Raw genomic sequence first — 21,382 nt, 5'->3', positions numbered from 1 at the left:
TATGCAATGCATGTTGTGATCCTTCCTGGGTGCTGTTTTGCCGTGAATGGGATATAAATTTAGAGAATAAATATGTATTGTGTCTGCTCATCCTCCAGTGTCCTTGATTAAAGCTATAGTATACGCTTGAAGGGGGTGGGGACAGACTTGGTGATGAAATGTATTCCCACCCTTAACTGATCACCAGCCAGGACTTAGATTAAGCTTATGTGGTCTTGATCAGGCAACAGTACAATACTACTTTTTCATGTAGGAAGTCAGAAAATTCCCAATTCATTATTTAAGAATTCCTGTATTCAATTGAAAATGTGACATTGGGCCTCCCATGAGGGATGGAGTGGATCCTCAGATGGGTTGTCTCTCCAATTTGCTCCACAGGCAAAATATGTGAATTAGACAAGGTCATCCAGCTTGGAAGAAAAGAATGTTAACCTTGGAGAAAAGGACTGCAGCTCATAGACACAACGTGCAAAACAAGACTTGAGGAAGAACGTCCAGTATAAAACCAGTACAAAATTGAACTGAACTAGGGGGTACTCAATTTGAGAGAATACTAAAAATATATATAAATTTGTCCAACCCACAGCCAGTGACCCAAACTAACCTAGGGCGGATAGGGTCCCCCTGCCCCTGCAGGAAATAGACCTTTATAGGAGGTCCAATGTCACATTTTCCTGCAGAGGGGAGGGGATTCTTGGATGCGATGTATCAAAGCTACTGAGATGGGTGGGACCAGCTATGGACCCTACTCTTACTGGCACCTGCTGCAGTACTCTCCTACCAGAAGAAGCTCCAGCAGTTGAATAGGCATTAATTCTGTAATGTCTCACAAATGTAGACACAGAAGACTAGATGGCTGCCCTACAAATATATCCCCCAAAGGTGCTGAGGTGCCAATGGCAGGGAAGTGAGTAGTGACCCCAGCCAGCCAGAACTAGAAACCTCATAGCACTTGGAAATGCACCCTCAGCCATCTGAAAAGTGTAGCATTTGAAACCTTTCCCATGGTCTGCAGCTGGAAAATAAACAGTCAGAGAAGCAGACTCAGAAATTAAAAGATGTTCATGGATCTGAAAAGGTTTGCAACATTTGCTGTAGAGAATATACAGCTAACCACCACATGAACGATTGTTGTTGCTAACTGAGGTTCAGAGCACCTACAGCAGTAGAGAATAGCTGTGGTGGCAGAGCTGTGTGATAGTGTTCACTGATTTAAAATTAACTTTTATCCAAGTTGCACAACATACTGTCAACAATATTGCTTTAATGAAATTAGTAAAACAAAGTTATATAAAAACACTCAATTAAATGCATCTAAAACTTAATTTTGTTCCTTTTATCTTATACAATACACTTTTTTGGTCCACAGCTGGAATAATTTTTTAGTTTTCAGCTACTCCAGAAGATAGTAAGTGAATCTAGAGAAGACATTCACAAAAGAAGTTAATTATTACAAGTTGCAGGTTTGAAGCTGTTAACAACCCCTTTTCAGATAGTTAAAACTGAATTAGCTGACACCAGTGCCCTATATTTTCTCATTAGATGACGATAGTTCTGTACAAGACAACAGATTGACTTAAGAATATAACTGCATAGGAAATAAGTAAATGTATTTACAGGAAAGAAAATGTTTTGAATTAAAATGCTGTTTACAGAGTCATTTTTGAGTTGGCCTTAAGTAACAGTTAATCCTCTCCGGGATCTAAGCACTTCGTCTTTTCTCTGTTTTCTTTCCTGGACATGCCTCTCCCTCCTCACTTCTCTGTAAGCAAAACATACCATATTAGATTAACTCATGCACCAGTGCTAACAAGTACACAAAGCCCATACAGTGGTACCTCAGGTTACATACGCTTCAGGTTACAGACTCCGCTAACCCAGAAATAGTACCTCAGGTTCATAACTTTGCTTCAGGATGAGAACCGAAATGGTGCAGTGGCGGCACAGCAGCAGCAGGAGGCCCCACTAGCTAAAGTGGTGCTTTAGGTTAAGAACAAACCTCCAGAACGAATTTCTTAACCCAAGGTACCACTGTAAAGACAAACCGCTCAGTGTTCTTTTGTTGCTGCATCCATTTTTACATCTGGAAGGAGGCATTACATTTTCGGGGGGCGGGGGGCGGACCATACTCGACTATAAAGTTGCATGGTTGAATTCCAGTCATATGTGAAATAATTAAGTCGTCTTTGAGAATATTTGGGAAAATAAGTATGACCCCATCCAGAAGATAGGCAAATAAGAAATTGCTGTAGTTACTTCTCTGCTTTCCATATCTACTTGCTAGCTCAGCCTAGAAATCAAGTATTTGTATTTCTGAATGACTGCTCTGAGAATAATACTGGATACACTGGAGAAAGGTTTCAATCCAGATTGGGGTTTAAATTGCATAAACTATATACAAGATTTTTAATACTGATAAGTAGCTTCAGCTGCCACTTAAGATTATTTGTAGCTTAATGGGAGGCTTGAAAACTGAAGATAGTTTCATCTCTTTAAAGGGCAATATTAGTCAGGGGCCTGCAAGGACAGAAGTACTTGGCCTAATACTGCCCTTTAAAGCAAGTTTAAATTGAGTGTGTAATATAATAGTAATTTATTATTTATACCCCGCCCATCTGGCTGAGTTTCCCCAGCCACTTTGGATGGCTCCCAATCGAGTATTAAAAACAATACAGCATTAAATATTAAAAACTTCCCTAAACAGGCCTGCTGCCTTCAGGTGTCTTTTAAAAATAGGATAGTTGCTTATTTCCTTGACATCTGATGGGAGGGCATTTCACAGGGCGGGCTCCCCACCATGAACAACACACCTTATGGTTTATTTTATACCTCCCTTTCCCCTATCCCTAAGCTGTACTGCTGGCCCCAAACCTCATGCTGCAGAATGACAGAAGTGTTGGGGGGGCGGGCTCTCAACCTAAGAGTACACTTCAGGGGGAACCCTTACTTAATGGGGGACCACTTTTCATTATTTGTATCTCCAACCTAAGGGTGCCTGAGGACCTGTCGCTGTCTTTTATGCTTCGCACAATTAAAACTTAAACGTATATCACCTATTTTCATGTCCCTCTCTTAAATCAAGTTCTTCCCTTTGCTTTTGTCAGGGCTCTCAATGTTTTCTATCAAGTGGCTTCAGATGAGCTTCCTAAGTTGAAAGCCTATGAAAGGTGGCCAGACCTCCCTCCCTGCATATTTTGTGAGGGTGAGAAGGCATGCACACTAATGTGTGCAAAGAGCTCATCCATGGGAGAGGGAGATCTCGAGTGGCTCAGTATCCCGTCTCATGGGGAGAATTTCTACACATACCGTATGTTAGGCACATACTTGTGTTAGGCAATATTTTAAGTAAAGTAATACATAACATCCACCCACAATATAAAAATACTTTGCCAAGTATGTTAGTATATGCACAAAACCCTTTTCGCTTGCCATGTGTATGGCCCGCAGGTGTGACACTGCTTGCTTGATCACTTCTATACACAGCAGTCTTATTGCAGAACTATCAAATCCTTACTTTGTCTATAGGAGACCTCACTGGATGGCATGGGGCCACCAACATTGCTACTAGAGGGTAGGTAAGGTGGCCCATACTAGGATTGGTCCACTGAGCTCTTTTATTATTTCCAAAGCATACACATGTGAGTGGAGTGAAGTGAAGTGAGGTAAAGTTATGAGAGTGGTCACAACATCTGAAAACAGCTTATGGTAGGCTGTATGGCAGCCTTAAGTCATATACTTGCCTAGTCTGAAGAAGTGGCTGTTTATAATTTCTCTTATGTGAACATGGAGACTGGAGATTCTCCTTTGATTTGCCCCAAGGTTTCAGTTTTCCTATATTTACATAGAAGGAAAATATGCCAAGATTTAGCTTTTGTATATAGCACAAATTGTTTGAGTGAACTTGAAGATAATTAAGTATATTCCAATTTCAGTCTGCACATTAGCACTTACTACTTGCAGTGTATTATTACTCTGGAAAGGCAAAATTCATCTAGAAATCAGTGCTGACCTACATAAGCTTGAACACATGGAATTTTATTATCAAGGAATGATTAGATCAGGTAACTTTTTTCAAGCCTATCAGTAGTGGGTTTTACTCACACAACTACTGTATGTCTTCTGTGAGAAACTAGCGAACAGTACTAATACAGTAAAGCATAATTGTTATAGGAATTCAAGAAAAGCTGCAAGATGGGTTATTTTACTTGCTATCCTTTGCAGTTAACAGAACTAGACAGAAATGCACTTTCCCTACCTCGGTATGTAACAGGCAAAAATCCCTAGGATTGGTAGTGCTTTCTGCTTTGACTAAAGGTCTGCGTCATGGCCTTCACAAATCAAGAATGAACTCATTTCAATATGATTTAGAAAAGACAAATTCAATAAGATTTCTAAATGATGTACATAAAATTTATTGATCCAAGTGGTGTGATCTCAGTCGGTAGAACACAAGACTCTTAATCCCAGGGACGTAGGTTCAAGGCTCATGTTTGGCAAAGGATTCCTGCATTGCAGGGGGTTGGATTAGATGACCCTGTGGTGTATTTCAGCTCTACAAATTTATGATTCTATGTACACTGAAAGTTGGGGTCATTTTAGGAAAACACACATTTTGCAACTATATTGGCATGCCAATTTTCAATACCTTTGTGTGGCTGATAACCAAGAGGTCTTGACAGACTTGCTTGTAGATCAAATACTGGTTTCTTTGCGCTGGTGGATTCAAACTTGAAAGGCGTAACGGCTATTAAAAGAAGACCGCATATGAACACCAGTGACGGGCAGGTAAAACTTAGCAAATGATACCAGCTAAACTGTTTGCTGCTTGAAAGTGTATAGAAGTTATGTATAGAAGCTTGACCGAGCTGTAAATTTGATGAAAAACCAATTACCCTTACACTTCCATTTGGATTCTAGTAGTAATTAGACTAAATACTGAACTCCCCAGAGCAAAAGCAAAAGGTTAAAAAGATGATGAAGTTGCTCTTTTTTAAACTAAAGTCGGCTTGAGTTTTTCAGTCATCTAATGTACTGAACAAATAAGTTACAAATATAGTTACACTATAAAACTGCCTTTATTCCAAAGGAGCATGAATGCCTTTCAATTAGACAAGCGCTTATTAAAGGAAAGAAAATTTCCATTAAGAATATGGGTCGCAGGGGGTGAAGAGTGACGAGACAGGACACCACATGGGGCTTCAAGAGACAAATCAAGGAAGGAATGAAGAAAGACCTCAGTCTCCAGAGACAGTTTACTTATAACACACTGGACTGCATATTGGAGGGCAATGCTGTTCCAGCTTTTCATGCTGAATTAATTTTTCCCTTCTTGTAGCCCACTCCATCAGTGTAGTTATTTCAGTACCTTAGACACTGAGAGAGAACCCAATCCTGACTATGCAACAATAGCCCACAGATTCTGCACCAGATGCCTACACTGCAAGAATTACCTCGTCCTTGTAGAATCAAGTATAGACAATTGCCATTGTGGTTTTTTGCAAATTAAGTTCATCAGTTACCAGAGTTTGTTGGGATTTCTGCTGATTGATGCTTTGTTGCACTTCCTTTAGAATTTGTCATGGTTATTGACTTATTGCTCTCCTGGCTGGCTGGGGTACCAACGTTCGGGAAAGGAGTTTTTCTAGATGGCGTCTTGGTAAGGGAGCGCTTGTGCTCGTTATCCTTTGTAGATGTAGAGAATCTGAGCAAAACAGTTATTTTCAGTATTTAATGGTCGAGTTTCAGCTATTCCTTAAATCAATTTTCTTCCAAATAAACACTGAAAACATGCAACAGAGCCCGAACTACTAACCCCCCACAATCTTTTAAAGTAGTGTTTATTTTTATTTTGTTTATTAGATGTGTATATCAACCCTTCATCCATTGTTGTAATTAAATATACACATGCTTCAACTGTGTAGCATTCTATAAATGTCACAATCTCACAATACTAACATTTTATTAGCTGTTGCTACTTATAGTGCCTTTACCTGACATTCATCTTGGTGGTAGAGAGGCAGGTTGAGCTGAATATTGATTTTTGAGATAAAATGCTTTTGTTTGCAGTGCCAGAAGAATTGCGTGGTGAGTGTCGCAAGTTTACGGGAGTACACACAGCAGACTGCTTATTCCTTTGAGGATAAGGGCTTAATAAAAACCCTCTGGAACTGGAACGCTTCTGCAAATATGAGGGATATTAGCATATTTTCAAGTCTGCACGGTGATTTGGAGTAAGTCAGGGATCATTAAAGTTTTAAGGTTAGCTGAAAACCAATAATTTATTCTCACCTTGGAACTACTGTTTTGAGATGTCTTCTGAGCCAGCATCTGCCAACATTTGAAGATAAACTGTATCATTTCTATGGGTGTTATTCTAGTTCCCCAAGATGAACACATTGCCAAATTAAAAGCAAATATGGCTTGCTTTAGCCAAAATAAGAAATCCCACAAAAATTGACATAAGCAGACATTGCCTATTGCTGTCTGTCTGAGCCCTAGGCAGGCATTAGGAAAGCTACTATACCAGGAGATGAAAAACCGCTGAAATCAGTATATGAACCTCAAAATATGATTGCTTTAAAGTTTAATTTGTCAATACTTCTGTGCATTTCAGTCCATTAGGATATTTTAGTGCTTTACAAAGTTAAACCAAGTGATAAACACAAAACCAAACTCCAAAACCAGGCTGTATCTAGTGCCCTAAGCTAAAGGGCCACATTTTCATTGCCTGCTGAAAAGCAGGCAGAGATCATGTGGGTCTCAATTGGAATGTTATCTGAAGCTGTTAGCTTATCACATTGGCTATGATGCCTAGCAAACTTTCACATCTTAATTATATTTGCACTAGCCCACCTCTGTGTTGTTTTCGGGGGCTGATTCCTAACTTTCTAAAGCAGGGGCAGGAGGAGGAAGAGGGAGAAAAGGGAGAAGACACTATTGTAAATGACTTGGTGGGGAAGGGTAAGTCTTTCTGTGTGTGAGGTGGGGAAGAGAAGAGGACGGGGTAGGTGGGATTGGGTGGGGGTAAAGGTGGCATTTGGAGGAATGAGGGGAATAGAAAGAAAGGAAACTGTGAGAGAAACACAATTTTAGGGCACTAATAGCAGAGGGGGGGAAAGGCTGCCGAGGAGGAATTGGGGAGTAGATGAAAGTGGATGGATTTAAATGGGGCATTTGCAGTGCTGTGGTGGAAGGAGCACTGAGGGAAATGAAGGGGAATACGTCAGTGTCCCTTGCTTCATGGTGTACTCAAATTTCTCCCTCTTCCATTCTTCAGCTGCCTAATATGAGAAAGATAGAGGATTGATGTGGAGCCCTCAAATATTCCATAGTACCTTCATGCAATGCTGTTCATTGAAGCATGGTCTGTGTGCAAGCAGGAGTTGAGAAAAGGAAAGGGATGGGGGAAGGTAGAGGGTGATGGTAAAACTGGTGCAAAAGGGGCTACAAAAAAGTAGGGGTACAAAAGGGGCTACTGAATAGGAGGGGATAGTGGCTTCATAATTTGGCAGATGACAAGAGTAATTAGTAGCTGCAATGTTTGGGAAGAGAATGTAGGTGGGTCTGTGTGCAGGGAGCGTGCATAAAAAAGTAAGGAAGAGGCAGCATGGACGTGGGGGTGAATGCAAAAACCGGTGCAAAGCAGGGTTGCAGAATAGAAGTGACTTCTATCCTGAATGGGGTTGGAGATATGAAAAGCGAGCTTTATCACTGCATGGGGTGGGAAGGAGCTCTAGGATGATGATGCTGGAGTGATTGTGGGGTTGGTGAGGGGAGTGAGTAGGAGCGCAGAATACTTTAATAGTCCTGCAGTCATAATGCTGAAATACCTGGTGATTATAAAATACAAATGTTTAAAGAGTCAATCTCCACAAGACTTATGGGGACAAGTTTGTTTCAACCCTGGTAAGAATGTCCTCTGAAGATTAAGGAGGCTCTAACAAAAGAAAGAAAGAAAGAAAGAAAGAAAGAAAGAAAGAAAGAAGCAAAAGCAAAAGAAAGGTAAGGAGAATGCAGGGCAATTAGGAATGGGCCAAGCTACTCTGTGTGTCAGAATACAATGTATGAAAGAACTTCACAGTACGCAGGGAATGATTGGTGAGATGGTCTTTGGAAGAAAGGAGGGCTAAATTTATGACATGCACCCTAATTACTATGAGTGAATGCAGGTTTCATTCTAAATACCCTGCATATAGGGTGGGGTGGAGAAAGTTAATCCTTACCTTGACCTCATTAACTGAATTGCTGAAGTTGCGAATCATTTTATTTTTCCTTTCAATGTATTCATCAATAGATTGCATTTTCTTGAACTGAGCCTCGTGAATTTTCTTAAAGTCTTCAGAATTAAAAAGAACATTGTTACCAATATTTTTCTTTAAAAGTACACATACCAATTTAATTGCTAGTTTGCAGCCCCCTATAAATCAACAAGAATCATGCAGGTGAGTGTGCTAGAAGAGAAATGGAGCACTCAGTTCCCTTATCTGCACGCAGCAGAGAAATGCAGCAGACTGCTGCAGTTGGGAGTCAAGGATTGCTATTCTATTTGCAAATAGTAACTTTACAAGGTTGTGTCCAACATTGCTGTTCCATTTGCACAGTAACTTCCTTTTCTCCTGCCCCATACAGCCCTACCCCATATACCCAGAACATCTGCTCCAGAGAAGATTCTGTGGATGAACAGAGAAGGAGGAAGGGGAAATATCATTGTGTGAGTGCAACTCCACTTGTGCAGCACTGGATACAAATATGTATTACAAGATTTACTGCTGAATTTCTAAAGTGGATTCAATACATGAACAGACGTTTGTTTTGAATAGGTGCTTTGTTGCTCCCGAAATAAAGTTCCCATTTAAAAAAATTAAAGTGACAGCTATCTTCCTCCTCTAGTTCTTTAGCATTGTGTTAATTATCTGTAATTGTACCCTTATTATTCTCCCATTTTTAGTTGTAAAGTCTCTTTCGTTCAGTATTTGCACAAACCATTCCTGCTTCTGTTATCACCCAGGGTTTTGACATCTATTTTTTAGCTTCATGAATGTCAGTAAAAATATCAGATTCATGAGATCTTCCTTATTGTTATTCATGCTGATAAATCAGACTAATATTTTTAAGAAAATAACAAGTCTACCACAAATGCTGAAAAGCTTTGATATCTCATTTATGTTTGCAGCATAGAATATCATTCGTGCCTCTAAGTTTTGGTACAGTATACAACAAACAGTAGCTTAAGAGAACTGTTAATTGGGTATGTAAAAATGTAATCTCCAAATGTTTTCAGATGTCAAAACTTGAATTTTGCTTTTTCACAGCAATGTTCCAGAAGTATGAGTTTGACAGTTTCCCCACATTTCCCTCTCTAACACGCCAGTAACTACAGGTTATCTGCATGTAATGTCATGGAAGCATGTATTACCGTATTTTTCGCCCCATAAGACGCACCGGCCCATAAGACGCACCTAGATTTTAGGGGGGGAAATAAAGGGAAAAAAATTTATTTCCCCCCCAGGTGCGCTGCGCTAATCCAGAAGCTTGGGGCAAGCTGAGGTCAGCGCGCCCCAAGCTTCTGCGTGCCGGCAAGCAGTCCGCTGCCGCCCCAAGCCTCCCGCACCCGGCAGGAGGTCCCGCTGGGTGCGCAAGGCTTGGGGCGGCAGCGGACTGCTTGCGCGCACCTAGAAGCTTGGGGCGTGCTGAGCTCAGCACGCCCCAAGCTTCTGCATGCCGGCAAGCAGTCCGCTGCCGCCCCAAGCCTCCCGCACCCGGCAGGAGGTCCCGCCGGGTGCGCGAGGCTTGGGGCGGCAGCGGACTGCTTGCGCGCACCGAGAAGCTTGGGGCGGGCTGAGCTCAGCTGGCCCCAAGCTTCTCGGTGCGCGCAAGCAGTCCGCTGCCGCCCCAAGCCTCGCGCACCCGGTGGGACCTCCTGCCGGGTGCGCGAGGCTTGCAGACACTCGCCCGAAGCAGGGGGAGCCCTCCAGAGGGCTCCCCGTGCTTCGGGCGACAGGCTGCCGCCCCAAGCCTCGCGCACCCGGTCGGACCTCCTGCCGGGCGCGCGAGGCTTGCAGGCATTCGCCCCATAAGACGCACCCCGATTTTCCCTTCATTTTTGGAGGGGAAAAAGTGCGTCTTATGGGGCGAAAAATACGGTAATCAGTTGGATTTGTACCAGATATTAGTGTCTTCATGGACAGTTACCTGTGAGCATGGGAAAACTTGGAAATATTTGCACATTTATTACAGCTTATCAGAGTAAGAAAGCATGGTTATTTTAAGATGCAAGCACATGTAGCAGATGCAACTCAAGAAAATGAGCTGGCACATATGAAATATAAGCAGAATACTAGTACATCAAAAAGAAAAATTTATTATTATTATTGCTGTACTCATTAGTATGAAGCTTTAAATTTACTCCCAAGTCTCCCCATGCTCCTGTACATATAAGCCTTCAAATGCCCTTCAAAAGATGTTTTGTTCTGGTTAAAACCCTTTGCACAAAGAAATCCCACATACATGGAATTGTGTGAGTTCCATCTGAACTGTTACACAGAAGGCAAAACAGAAATAGCAAGCATCAAGGTGTCACATAAGATACTTTTCAGTAGTCAAGACAAGGAATTCAACTGCAAGGATAGTTGCTGGTTACCATTATCAGTGGCTCTGAAGATTTGCTGCAAAATTCTTCCATAAAAATCTTTCCCACATATTTTTTTTTAAATAAGCACATCAGTGTGATTTAACCAGCCAAACAAATGACAAAGCCAAGGATAAAAACAGCACCTGCACATTTAAATATTTAGATTCATGTACAAATAGGTTAATATTTTATCCTTCTATTGCAGGTCAGCTGTATTAATGCTACTTACTTGGAGTGGTAGAAGCAAATCCTTTTCTCCCAGGTTTCTTTTCAGAGACAGGATCCACAAGAATCCTATCTGATGGAAACAGATATGAGAGAAAACTTGAAAATTATTGGGCAACAATAGTGCTACAATTTCAAACTGTTCTTAATATTTTCATATTTCTTAAGCAGGACAAATTTAGCTATTCGAGTTTCCATCAGATAATCTTTCATATGAGGGTAATGTTTGCTAAGGCTTTCTACTAATGACTTTGTGCAATGGCGATTTTGTTGAGCATGCTGATGACAAAGAGGAAAGTAAAAGTGGTACATTAAAGCTCCTCTCACATTAGACCCTTCATGAGACTGCACACTGCTGCCCCTGAATCTTACTGTCTACAAACTATTGTTCAGCTCCCAAGAATCCTAGATTTTACTGAGTGTGAAAATACAGACAACAGCTTGTCCCCCACACTGTACTGACCTAGTACAAAACAAGCATTTTACTTAAAAGTACAAGTTACTTTACCTCCTTTTCTTCTGGTTTTTTTCTCTTTTTGTTGATCTTCAGTATCTGAGTTATCTGCTAAATTTTCTACAGTTCCACTGTTCAACAGACACTTATTTTGGCTGGTCTTCAGCGTTTTTCTAGACTCAACTTCCTGGGCCTCTTCACATTCTGTCACCTCTGTCAGAATCTGAAGTTCAAAAAAATAAACTTGTAAATAAGCATTTTGCTTTTCTGCTACAGTAGAACAGTAAAAGAAAGCCTTAGGGCTTCAATGCATGCTTGTAAATATACGGACAAAAGATAGGGCGATCAGAACATGGATTTCAAAAGCTGGAGAGTACACTGAATAGTTCTTTGCACCCAATAACTAACAATGTTACAAAGTAACTTATTCATAACCTAATTTATACAGGGTTCAGGATCAGACATTTCTTGACACCTTTTTGAAGGACATAGTACACACAACTTGCAAATGTTGTTACCTTTTGATCATCACATAAAGCACTATAGCCTTTTCATATAAAACGCTTTTCAAAAGCACAAAATACCAACATAAACTTCCAAAAGCAGTAGGTAAATATTTACAATACAAAGACTCAATGATACATAAAGTCACCTCTTTCTCTGGAAGTTCTGTTTTTCCTTCTGGGTTTCCCTGTGCATCATCATATTTCTGTTTTCTACGCCTTTTAGTCACCATGGACTCGTTTACAAGCCTTTGACTGCTGTCCAGCTCATCTGTATCTGTAGATAAGCCTCTTTTGTTTACCTGTACCAAGTAAATTGGACCACATCATTCTTATTTCCAAATTATTTGTAAACATTGAAGAAGCAACATGGGGAGATTTTCCCACCTAGCTGAAAATCAATCACTTATTTGGTGATTTCAGAAAATGGCTTACAGTTTATACCCCAAGAATAATTCTGATAAAAATCAGGTGAGAATCACTTCTGTGCCAGCATATGCATAATTAACAAGTGAGCAAGGTGTTTTAAAGGCAATGAAAAACACAGAAATTGATAGGCAAAATATATTTTGTGCTTACCATACTTCCATTTTCCTTTACTGTTGCAAGGAAGTGCTGCTTCAACAAATGTAACAACTTGTCTGCCTACAAAACAGTTAAAGCATAATGTGAGATCAGTGTACACAAGGTTTCATTTCACCAGGTTTTTTTCATATAAAATTAGAGAATACACCATTGTAAGTCACTTTAAATTAAATAGACATGTCATGATAGATTATACTGATAGATTATATTGAGTAATAAGAATGGGCAGTCTTTTCAAGTTGGCAAAACATTAGGTATAGAAATAGGTTACATAGTCTTTCACTGCTATATGGTTCAGCTAACAGATTTGGGGACCCTGTATTTGACAAAGAGGAACATACTGGGTGCTCCTAGGAAAGGATATTTAATATCACAAAGAAGTCATTCAGACCAGATTTTTCTGTGTCTTTGGCACATTAGCTTCCATACACTGTTTTTGTAGTGATAACATTCACTGCTGTTCCACCACTTGCTGTTCACACCTGCAGGCAGAACTTGATGGAAAGTATGTGGGCTATTCTTCTCTGACCCATCATGGACTCAGGGCACTTGAATATCCTTGGGGAGTTGGACAGCAAAAGCCAACCCCCAATTTGTATACAAAGGGGTGCAACGGGTAAGCCCTGATCCCACAATAAAGCCATCTAGAAGCACTCGCTACAAAGCTGGTGCTAGTTGGTGTTTGTTTGTGGCCAGTTAAATGCATCACAGGAAAGCAATCTAGAAAAGATCGCCCTCTGGCATAATTGTTTTGAGTAGGGCACCCGTTTCAAATTGACTAGGCAACTTGAGTGGGCACAGTTCATACGGACTAGTGCCTCCGATGTACAGTGGAACCTCGGGTAGCGAATGCGATCCATGCATGTTCGCAACCCACAGTGCCGCGTCAGTGCATGCGCAGGTCGCAATTTAAGGTTTCAGCTGATAGAATTGTATTGATAGAATACAGATAACTGAACAAACTTTGTTGCATTATATTCTTCATTAAATTATCTTTCCATTGATACATAATTTTATGGTATTGCTCCAAAAAAAGGTGGTGTTATGAGCAGTCAAACCTCAGAAATATACTTTCCCCAATTTTGGCCACTAGTGTTTGCAGGGCCAGATTTAGGTTTGATGAGGCCCTAAGCAACTGAAGGTAAGCGGGGGGGCCTTTATATGTCCAGCTGTCCTTTGTCAACGACAAATTGTAGCTGTTTTTTATGTTGAATATATGCTATATGGTAATTTAGGAACCTAATTGGCCCATACACAACACAAAACACTGTTGCTGTATGTAGGTTTTATTTTATTTGGTTTTTTATCTTATATTTTGGAAATCCAGGTTTTTTTGCTTTCGTTTTTTTTAGGGAGGGGCCCAAGAGAGTGGGGCCCTAAGCTATAGCTTGTGTCAAGTTAATTAGCTCGTCCTGGGCGCGCGAGCTCCTCTGAGGCTCACAAGGCAAGTTAGACGGCTAAAGAACGGCGGCCATGTTACCCGACATGTGTGCCGAAAACGACTCTCGTTCCGAAAAACGGCCCTCTCACGTTTCGCCTCGCCCGCACCCAGTCGCCCCTCCCCAGCCCCAACGCCGCTTCACTGCGCGCAGCCCCCGCACCTTGAGGTTGGCCTTCAGCCCCGCGCTCTTGGCCAGGCGCCTCAGCTCGCCGTACTTGAGCGCCTCCAGCTGCTGCGCGGAAGGAGCCTCCATGCTCGCCTCTATCCAACCGACCGTTCCAACCGCCGCACTTCAAACCCGCCCGCTCAGCGCTCGCCGTCTTTCCTCCCCGCCGCGCTGCCTTCGAAATCACCTCTCCCGCCGTCTCATTGGTCGAGCCGCAAGCGAAAGTGGGTGGTGCTCGAAGGAGGCTCCTAGCCAATAGGAACCCCGGATAAATAAATAATTAAAACAACAACAAACAAACCCCACCACCGTTTCGTTCCCTTGTTTCGAAAAGGCGCGAAGGCTTCTCCGGCTCTCCACACGCTCCGAGGTAAAACAAAAGCGCCCTTTGGGTGGAAAACGCGATTGGTTGGGGAAAGCTTGAGGAGTAAGAGCGGCACCCAATCGGAGGGGGAAGGCCTGCTAGCGTCATGAGGGACTGCCCCAATAGGCGCCCCAGGGGGTGGGGACTAGGTTTGAAAAGTTGGCGGGAAGCAACATGGCCGTGCGGCGGCAGCTGGAGCTTTTCTTCCAGGAGCCCCGACTGGGAGGCGTGATCAGGGTGGATCGGGCGGAACCCGGGACGAAGAGCTGCCGCCATGGTCAGCAAAGCGCAAAGCCTCCGGAGAACCCCGGGGAGCGGCTTCCGGGCTCCCGGAGTCTCAGGCTGGAGGACTGCGTGCTTTACCAGTGCCGCGGTTGCCGTTCGGTGCTGGGCGACTCGCTTCATCTCTGCGCCCAGGAGGAGAAGCTCCGCCTTCTCGTTTGCTTCAGTGAGTGGGTCGCACTCTTTTGAGTGTTGGGTTGGCAGCCTCGGAGCGAAAAAGGAAAGGCGCTTTCTTTTCTTTAGAAAAAGAAAAGGCGCGAACTTTCGAGCTACACCGGGCTCTTCATCAATCAGGCTGCACAGATGTTCAACTAAATACACGCAGGATTGTTGTCGCACGTGGCAATGTACACGGGTTATCATTACACCTGTTACATTCGTGTAGGGGTCGTGCCAAGCTCAAAACATGGAATTTAAAAGATTTGAGCCGATGGTCAAACCCACCCCGCCCCCGCCACTTGAAAAATGTTGGTCGTGGCTCATGATTTCTGTGATGTCTTCTGCCAGGTACTGTTTGATTTTGATTGCTTTCATTTCTTATGTTGTATTTTCTTGTAATTCAAACTGAAATGTAATGCATAAGAAATAAAAGCAATAAAAATACATTTAAAAAACAAAAATGATGTAGTTCCATGAGACCTTGCCAGTATTGGCAGCAGTAGATATATATATATATATATATATATATATAGAGAGAGAGAGAGAGAGAGAGAGAGAGAGAGAGAGAGAGAGAGACCCTACAGGGTTGGCCAAGCATGAATGTAGACCGCAGGCCATATATGACACTCTATTTGCCCTTATTCCCACAACCATTCTGAGGCTGAGAAGGCCACATTCACACACTAAACCAATTTAGTGTGATGTGAATAAGCTGTGGAGAGGGCCTTCTGTTGGGGTGATTCCTGCCTCTTCCCCTCATGTGGCATAGCCACAAGGAGTTCAGAAGCTTTCATTTCCAAACCAATAAACTGGTTAATGTTGTTGTTGTTTAGTCGTGTCGGACTCTTTGTGACCCCATGGACCAGAGCACGCCATCTTAACCAATGTTAATATTAATCTTAACTGATGTTAAATAAATCAACAACAAGCCATGATCTAAATAAATGGTGTGAATTCCAAAGTATGACATTAATTTCTATCATAACAGGAATCCACTTTTGCAATCTTCAGTGAGAGTCCCTTTTCTACTATGATTTCTGAAAGTGACATTTTAAATTTAGATCTTAACTTGTGTAAAATGCTTCAGTACCAATTTAAATATGCCTGTAATAATATATATTAAACCTAAAGTGCATGTTGCAGTGATTCTAGCACTAGCCGTCTCTTATTTTTCATGCATGAAAATAAATTGTTTCTATGAGATCTATCTGAATAATTTACAGGTGTCTTAACAGGTCCCTGAATAAATATTAAATGAAATAAAGTGTTTGAATGTAATGCATTGATGAATGCTTAGCTTTATTCAATCTGCAAAAGCTCTGCTTCTCTTTTCAGAGGTTACAAATGATGTTGTAGTGGAAGATAACTTGATGGTCTGTATTGAGGGAGACCTCAAAGGATGGTGAGTTGTAGTTTTTTTAATTAAAATTTACTACATCAGATGCTTAGAAGAGCAAGCATATCTTGGAACCCTATGCCACCTTTTGGTTTTATTTGCATGTGACTTGGGGAAGGTGGCTAATGAAATAAATAATACTTTATTTACCAGACTTGGTTTTTTTAGTACTTTTTCAAAATAAAATGCCTGGCTTAAGTACCGTATTTTTTGCACCATAACACTCACTTTTTTCCTCCTAGAAAGTAAGGGGAAATGTCTGTGCGTGTTATGGAGGGAATGCCTACGGGTGGCATGCCTACGGATTTTCCTCTAAAAACTATGTGTGTGTTATGGACGGGTGCGTGTTATAGAGCGAAAAATACGGTAAATGTTTATTTCATTCCCAGTGAGCATCCTTTGTCTCCGAGAAACGGCTCTTTTTGCATCTCTTCTTTCCTTCGTTTCCTGGGGCGGGTATCCTGGGGTCCTAGAAGAGTATAGATAGAGAAAGATCTGGGCAGAGAAGGGTTTCTGCCTTCTCTAGCTTTCTGACTGTGAAAACAATAAGATGTTATGGGAACCAGTGAAAGAAGAAATTCGGAAACATCCTCCTTGTTCCCCACCCCAATTTTCTGCCCTACCAGCTCCGCAGAGCTTTCAATTTGGTTTTTCATCCACCTTGGATTCTCCCACCGCTGCCCCCATAGGACTTCTTTGTAAATATTTTGGATGAATGCAGCATATTTTGTTTAAGGATGCATATTCTGTAGTAAGGAAACCATGCTGCATTCTGATCACGAGGAATATGTTCATACAGGTTTTTGCAACACCCCTCTCCCCTGTAAATTTGGAAGCTATAGGCCAAGCTAGGCAAACTCGGCCCTCCAGATGTTTTTGGCCTACAACTCCCATGATCCCTAGCTAGCAGGACCAGTGGTCAGGGATGATGGGAATTGTAGTCCCAAACATCTGGAGGCCCGAGTTTGCCTATGCCCGCTATCTACTAATGTAAAGATGCATACTCTAAATTTGGTTTTTATAACTGAATAATTCTGGATTTTCTAGGGCAAATTCCAAAAATGTTGCTTATGGTGGCTGAAGCCCCTAGTTTGGTCATAAATCAGATTATGGAATGCTGACTTCACACATGGTCTTTTCCCCCCAGCACCTACAACATGTTGTACTGTCGAGAATGTAAAGCGGGAATAGGTTTCAGACTCTATTGTTCAAAACCTCTGGCTCACCTGCGAGGCTTCTTTTGCCTTTTGAAGGACAACATCATATGGTTAGTGTCCAGATGCATATTGAACTGATTGGATGGTTAAGTCATGCGGATAAACTCCAGTAAAACGAAGGGTAACAAACTGACACATACAAGACATCCTGCATAAGTTTATATATGAAGGTTTCATAAAAAGGCATGCAAACGATTAAAAAAGGCTTTTCCAAAAGAGATACTGGCTGATGGCATTATTTGTAGACACTATGCTGTGGTAGTTACAGCAGCACAACATGTAGCTAATGTTTGGGTAGAAGCAGGCGTACAACTGAAGCAGAATACAACTGATAATAACTATTCCAATAGTAACACCATGCTGTTATGAGAGCTGATCTAAAACTAATTTTCCAGTGGGAATAAAAGTTTAGGAGATTTATTCAATTAGCCACTGGAAAGTACCATTCATATTTTCTGGATCTTAAGGGTGATTTCACTTAATTGTCCCCCCCCCCTTTTTATCCCATCACCTCTACAAAGAGCTCAGGGGACTGCTTCCCTTCCAGTTTAGATTCCCAACAGCCCAGTATTGTATGGTTAGTGGGAAGTACAGGTCCAAAGTCACCCAGTGAGCTTCACAGCTGACCTGGGATTTGAATAGCCTTGCTATTATGCTAAACAATGATCATGCAGTCTTGTGTCTTGACTTGTGAATGAGAAACCGTATTGTCACAGCTCAAGACGGTGCTTTTCAGTGGATGACATTTACTTGTTGATTGGCTGCTTAAGTATTACTTCATGATAAGGCATTGACCTTTGAATATGCTGTGTGAAAGGGCTTAAAACTTGGCTATAAAATATAAGTGATCTATGACCACAAAAGTTTAGCCTACTTGAGGAAGGGACAGGAGAGGCGAGAAGTTATTTTTTTGAAAATAAAATAAGTGTTGTATATTGAATAATTAGGTCCTTCAAAATACATTGTTAAGAATCTGAAATGTACTGCAGTATGAGATTGTGGAAACCTATTAATTTCAGGAGATTATATCATGTTAGGATATAATTGAAATCAGGATGCTGGCAAAATACTATTACATGGTTGTTATTATTAATAATCTTCACTTTTGAATATTTAGATTTCTCTTGCTGGAGTAGACATAAAATGTTGAAAAAAGTGAACACAATATTCTGAAAAATTGCAATATAAGTTATTTATCCTTTATTCATACATTCCTATGACTGATCAGCTAATTTCAAAATGTATTGTCTTTTAACCTGTTTTTCAGTTACTTGTTAAAAACTAAAACCACAATTGAAGCCTCAAAGATGACCTGTCCTCCTGTGAGCCTAAAGGAACAAGTACAGAAAGTAAGTGTTCTTCTGATTTTGTGTTTGTTAACTACTGTTTTCCCCTTCTCACAGGGGAACTGGGCAGATAAAAATGTGACTAATGTACAAAAATATGTACCATTACAAAACATGTTAAGTGCTCTTATCAGCTTTGCAACCCTTGCAACAGAGAGCGTCTAGTGAACTTTTTTAGGCTGCTATCCTAACCCCATTCACCTGGGAGTATAAGGCCCACTAAAATCACTGATTCAATATGACTGACTTATGAGCAGACATAGATAGAATTCTGCTGATAGTCTTTGACAGGGCAGAATTTGAACCTGGGTTTCTCTTATAGACTGTTGCACAATATACTAAACTGAGGTTTAAAAGGAGTAGTCAGAGCTGTCTTTCAGACATTTATGGAACATAGAAACACAGGCTCTTTTCTAGTAATAATAATGGGCACAAACTGTTTTGAGGCTTGGCAAACCAAAGGCAACCCTCCAAGTCTGTGAAATAAAAAAAATAGTTCCCAGGCACACTTAGCCAACACCGGTTGTTCTTTCAAGCACATGGTTGTATGAAAATTGGATGCTCTAGTTAGTTTCCAGAAAATATGTATACTTTAAACTAGCAAATATTATCATTTTTCAGTTTAAATTATAAACATTTTCTGGAAACTAACTACAGCATCCTGTTTTCATAAACAAGCTTTTCAAAACAAGCAGTCCATAAAATTGAGCTTAATGCAGTCCTTTGCTCATTTAAACCAAAGAGCACATGAACACATTTGGCAGCCGAATGCCAAAGGCAAATATGGTATACTCCACTAATAAGATATTGTGGACTCCTCTCACATATTCTAAGGCTTGTGCCATTACCCAAATGTCAAATGAAATAGCTGCCGCAGTGGATCCTGTGCAGTTGGAGAGGTTTGGAACAGGCCCTGTACAGCGTCATCATTTATTTAGATCAAGTAGAACTGTTTAAACCAGGGATGAGCAACCCTTGGCCATGCTAGCAAACAGCTATGGTAGGCCACAGGGGACCTATCTGAGCTTAAATCTTCCCAAGTATGATTGTCAAACTACACAGCTGACAGTACCAGGTTTCATCTGAGGCCAGTGAGGTGGGCTAAAAGGTGAGGAGCAAGTGGAACCAAATTTGCACATGACAAACTGTCTTACATGATTCTTGAAGGATTGGTTGTCAGCATGCTGGGTTCATGCCAATCAAGTTTGGAGAGCTATCAGGAAGGAGCGCTCAGCTGCCCTAGTCACTTTCCCAAGATACATAAGAGATACCCTGAACTAGGACTTCTGCTTGTCCCCTGCGGTTCCCCCCTCCTTCCCCTGTGCCCTCTATAATTGGGTCAAGGGGGTGTTTGGTTGAGAGAACACCCGAAAGGGGATTGATTCATCTAGCAAGCCAAAATGCTTGACCTGAATGAATAGCCTTGGTGCAATGTTGATTTTCTCCCACACCTTTAATAGAGATGCCTCTCAAATGCATAGTTACAAGGTGTGTCGCTGGACTTAAAATATTGGACAATTTTTTGTTTTCACTGACAAAGATTTGGCTGATATAATTGGTTTTCTGCATCACTTCATTTTATTTAAGCTTGGCGATTAAATTTTTTTTTGTAGTTAAAGGAGAGCCTTGTTTTAGTGCACATACGGATAGAACGATTGATTGAGAAACTCGAAGAAAGAAACCAGCAGAAGTTGATGTCTGAAAAGCAGGTCTACAAAACAAGACTACATGGCCAAGCATCTGGGGGAACAAGGAAGAAGTTGAACAACTAACTGGTAGAATTTCTGCAGTCACATATCTGCATTTGGCTGTGATGAACATGAGGTTGTACTTGCCTTCACACAACCACTGTTTTGGTTGTACAGTATTTGAAAATGGCAGTGTGCCTTGGACTGGCAAATGGATTACACAAAGCATATGAACTGCTATATTTTTATATGTGCACACATAGTTCTGCCTGGATTTTTTTGGAATTGTTGCATCTGTTAATACTATCCTAAACTATACAGTGAATGCATTTGCAGCCTCTGTTTAGAGGAAATGTACAGCTCGTACAGTTTTGTTGGTGGCTTCAATTCAGCATTTTATTTTAAATTTGGCTTGAGACAGTTCAGTCTACCCAGTAACCTGCTGTGTAAACTAAAAGTGTCAATTTAAAAACTATTAAAATTTCATCAAACTTGAACTCTTAACTGTAACACCAGTTGAATTCTATGCTAACAGGGTTTTTAAAATGCTGCCTAAACTACCAAAGGTGGAGCATAGGTTAGGAAACTTGTACAGATGTGAGGCAGCCTACATAAAGGCTTTTCTGTCTCTCTTATTAACTTTATGAATTGCTTCCTATGAAACATCTCAAAGCAATTTAACAATAAAAACAATTTCAAGTCCAATGTAAGATTGTGCATTGCAGTGCTGTTTAAATGGCGAAGACACAAATTTGACAGAATGGACTGACTGGTTAGCTTATGTCTGATGGCGCTGCTTTCCTATTCGTTTCACCACCTGATAAGTTTTCAGAAAAAAACTTAAAGCCCTGTACAATGGTACCTCGGGTTAAGTACTTAACTGGTTCCAGAGGGCTGTTCTTAACCTGAAGCACCACTTTAGCTAA

General features: G+C 41.2%; 2 protein-coding genes across 4 annotated transcripts; one reads left to right on the top strand and one right to left on the bottom strand.

Moving 5' to 3' along the window:
* Positions 1-1,244: 1,244 nt before the first annotated feature.
* Positions 1,245-14,362, bottom strand: NUSAP1 (nucleolar and spindle associated protein 1). Of its 2 annotated transcripts, XM_081209434.1 has the most exons (11): positions 13,999-14,362; positions 12,392-12,457; positions 11,962-12,114; positions 11,364-11,532; positions 10,860-10,928; positions 8,223-8,335; positions 6,289-6,327; positions 5,991-6,178; positions 5,520-5,701; positions 4,646-4,744; positions 1,245-3,831 (listed from the first exon to the last, which is right to left on the bottom strand). In XM_081209434.1, exons 1-11 carry the CDS (start codon positions 14,089-14,091, stop codon positions 3,701-3,703), a joined length of 1,302 nt encoding a protein of 433 aa, XP_081065560.1. In that variant the 5' UTR covers positions 14,092-14,362; the 3' UTR covers positions 1,245-3,700. The 2 variants fall into 2 exon arrangements, with proteins under 2 accessions (XP_081065560.1, XP_081065561.1); XM_081209435.1 differs by lacking the exon at positions 6,289-6,327.
* A 91-nt stretch (positions 14,363-14,453) lies between these two features.
* Positions 14,454-21,166, top strand: OIP5 (Opa interacting protein 5). 2 transcript variants are annotated; one of them, XM_081210436.1, is made up of 5 exons: positions 14,470-14,816; positions 16,145-16,211; positions 17,353-17,472; positions 18,690-18,771; positions 20,382-21,166. In XM_081210436.1, the coding sequence occupies exons 1-5, from the start codon at positions 14,543-14,545 to the stop codon at positions 20,538-20,540; spliced, it is 702 nt and encodes a 233-aa protein (XP_081066562.1). In that variant the 5' UTR covers positions 14,470-14,542; the 3' UTR covers positions 20,541-21,166. The 2 variants fall into 2 exon arrangements, with proteins under 2 accessions (XP_081066563.1, XP_081066562.1); XM_081210437.1 differs by lacking the exon at positions 17,353-17,472 and having other exon boundaries at positions 14,454-14,816.
* The last annotated feature ends 216 nt before the right edge of the window (positions 21,167-21,382 follow it).

The sequence above is a fragment of the Podarcis bocagei genome (genome assembly GCF_964188305.1).
Source record: "Podarcis bocagei genome assembly, chromosome: 1".
Classification (NCBI taxonomy): domain Eukaryota; kingdom Metazoa; phylum Chordata; class Lepidosauria; order Squamata; family Lacertidae; genus Podarcis; species Podarcis bocagei.
Note: the sequence above shows the minus strand (reverse complement) of the source record. Positions and strands in the feature narration are given on the sequence as shown.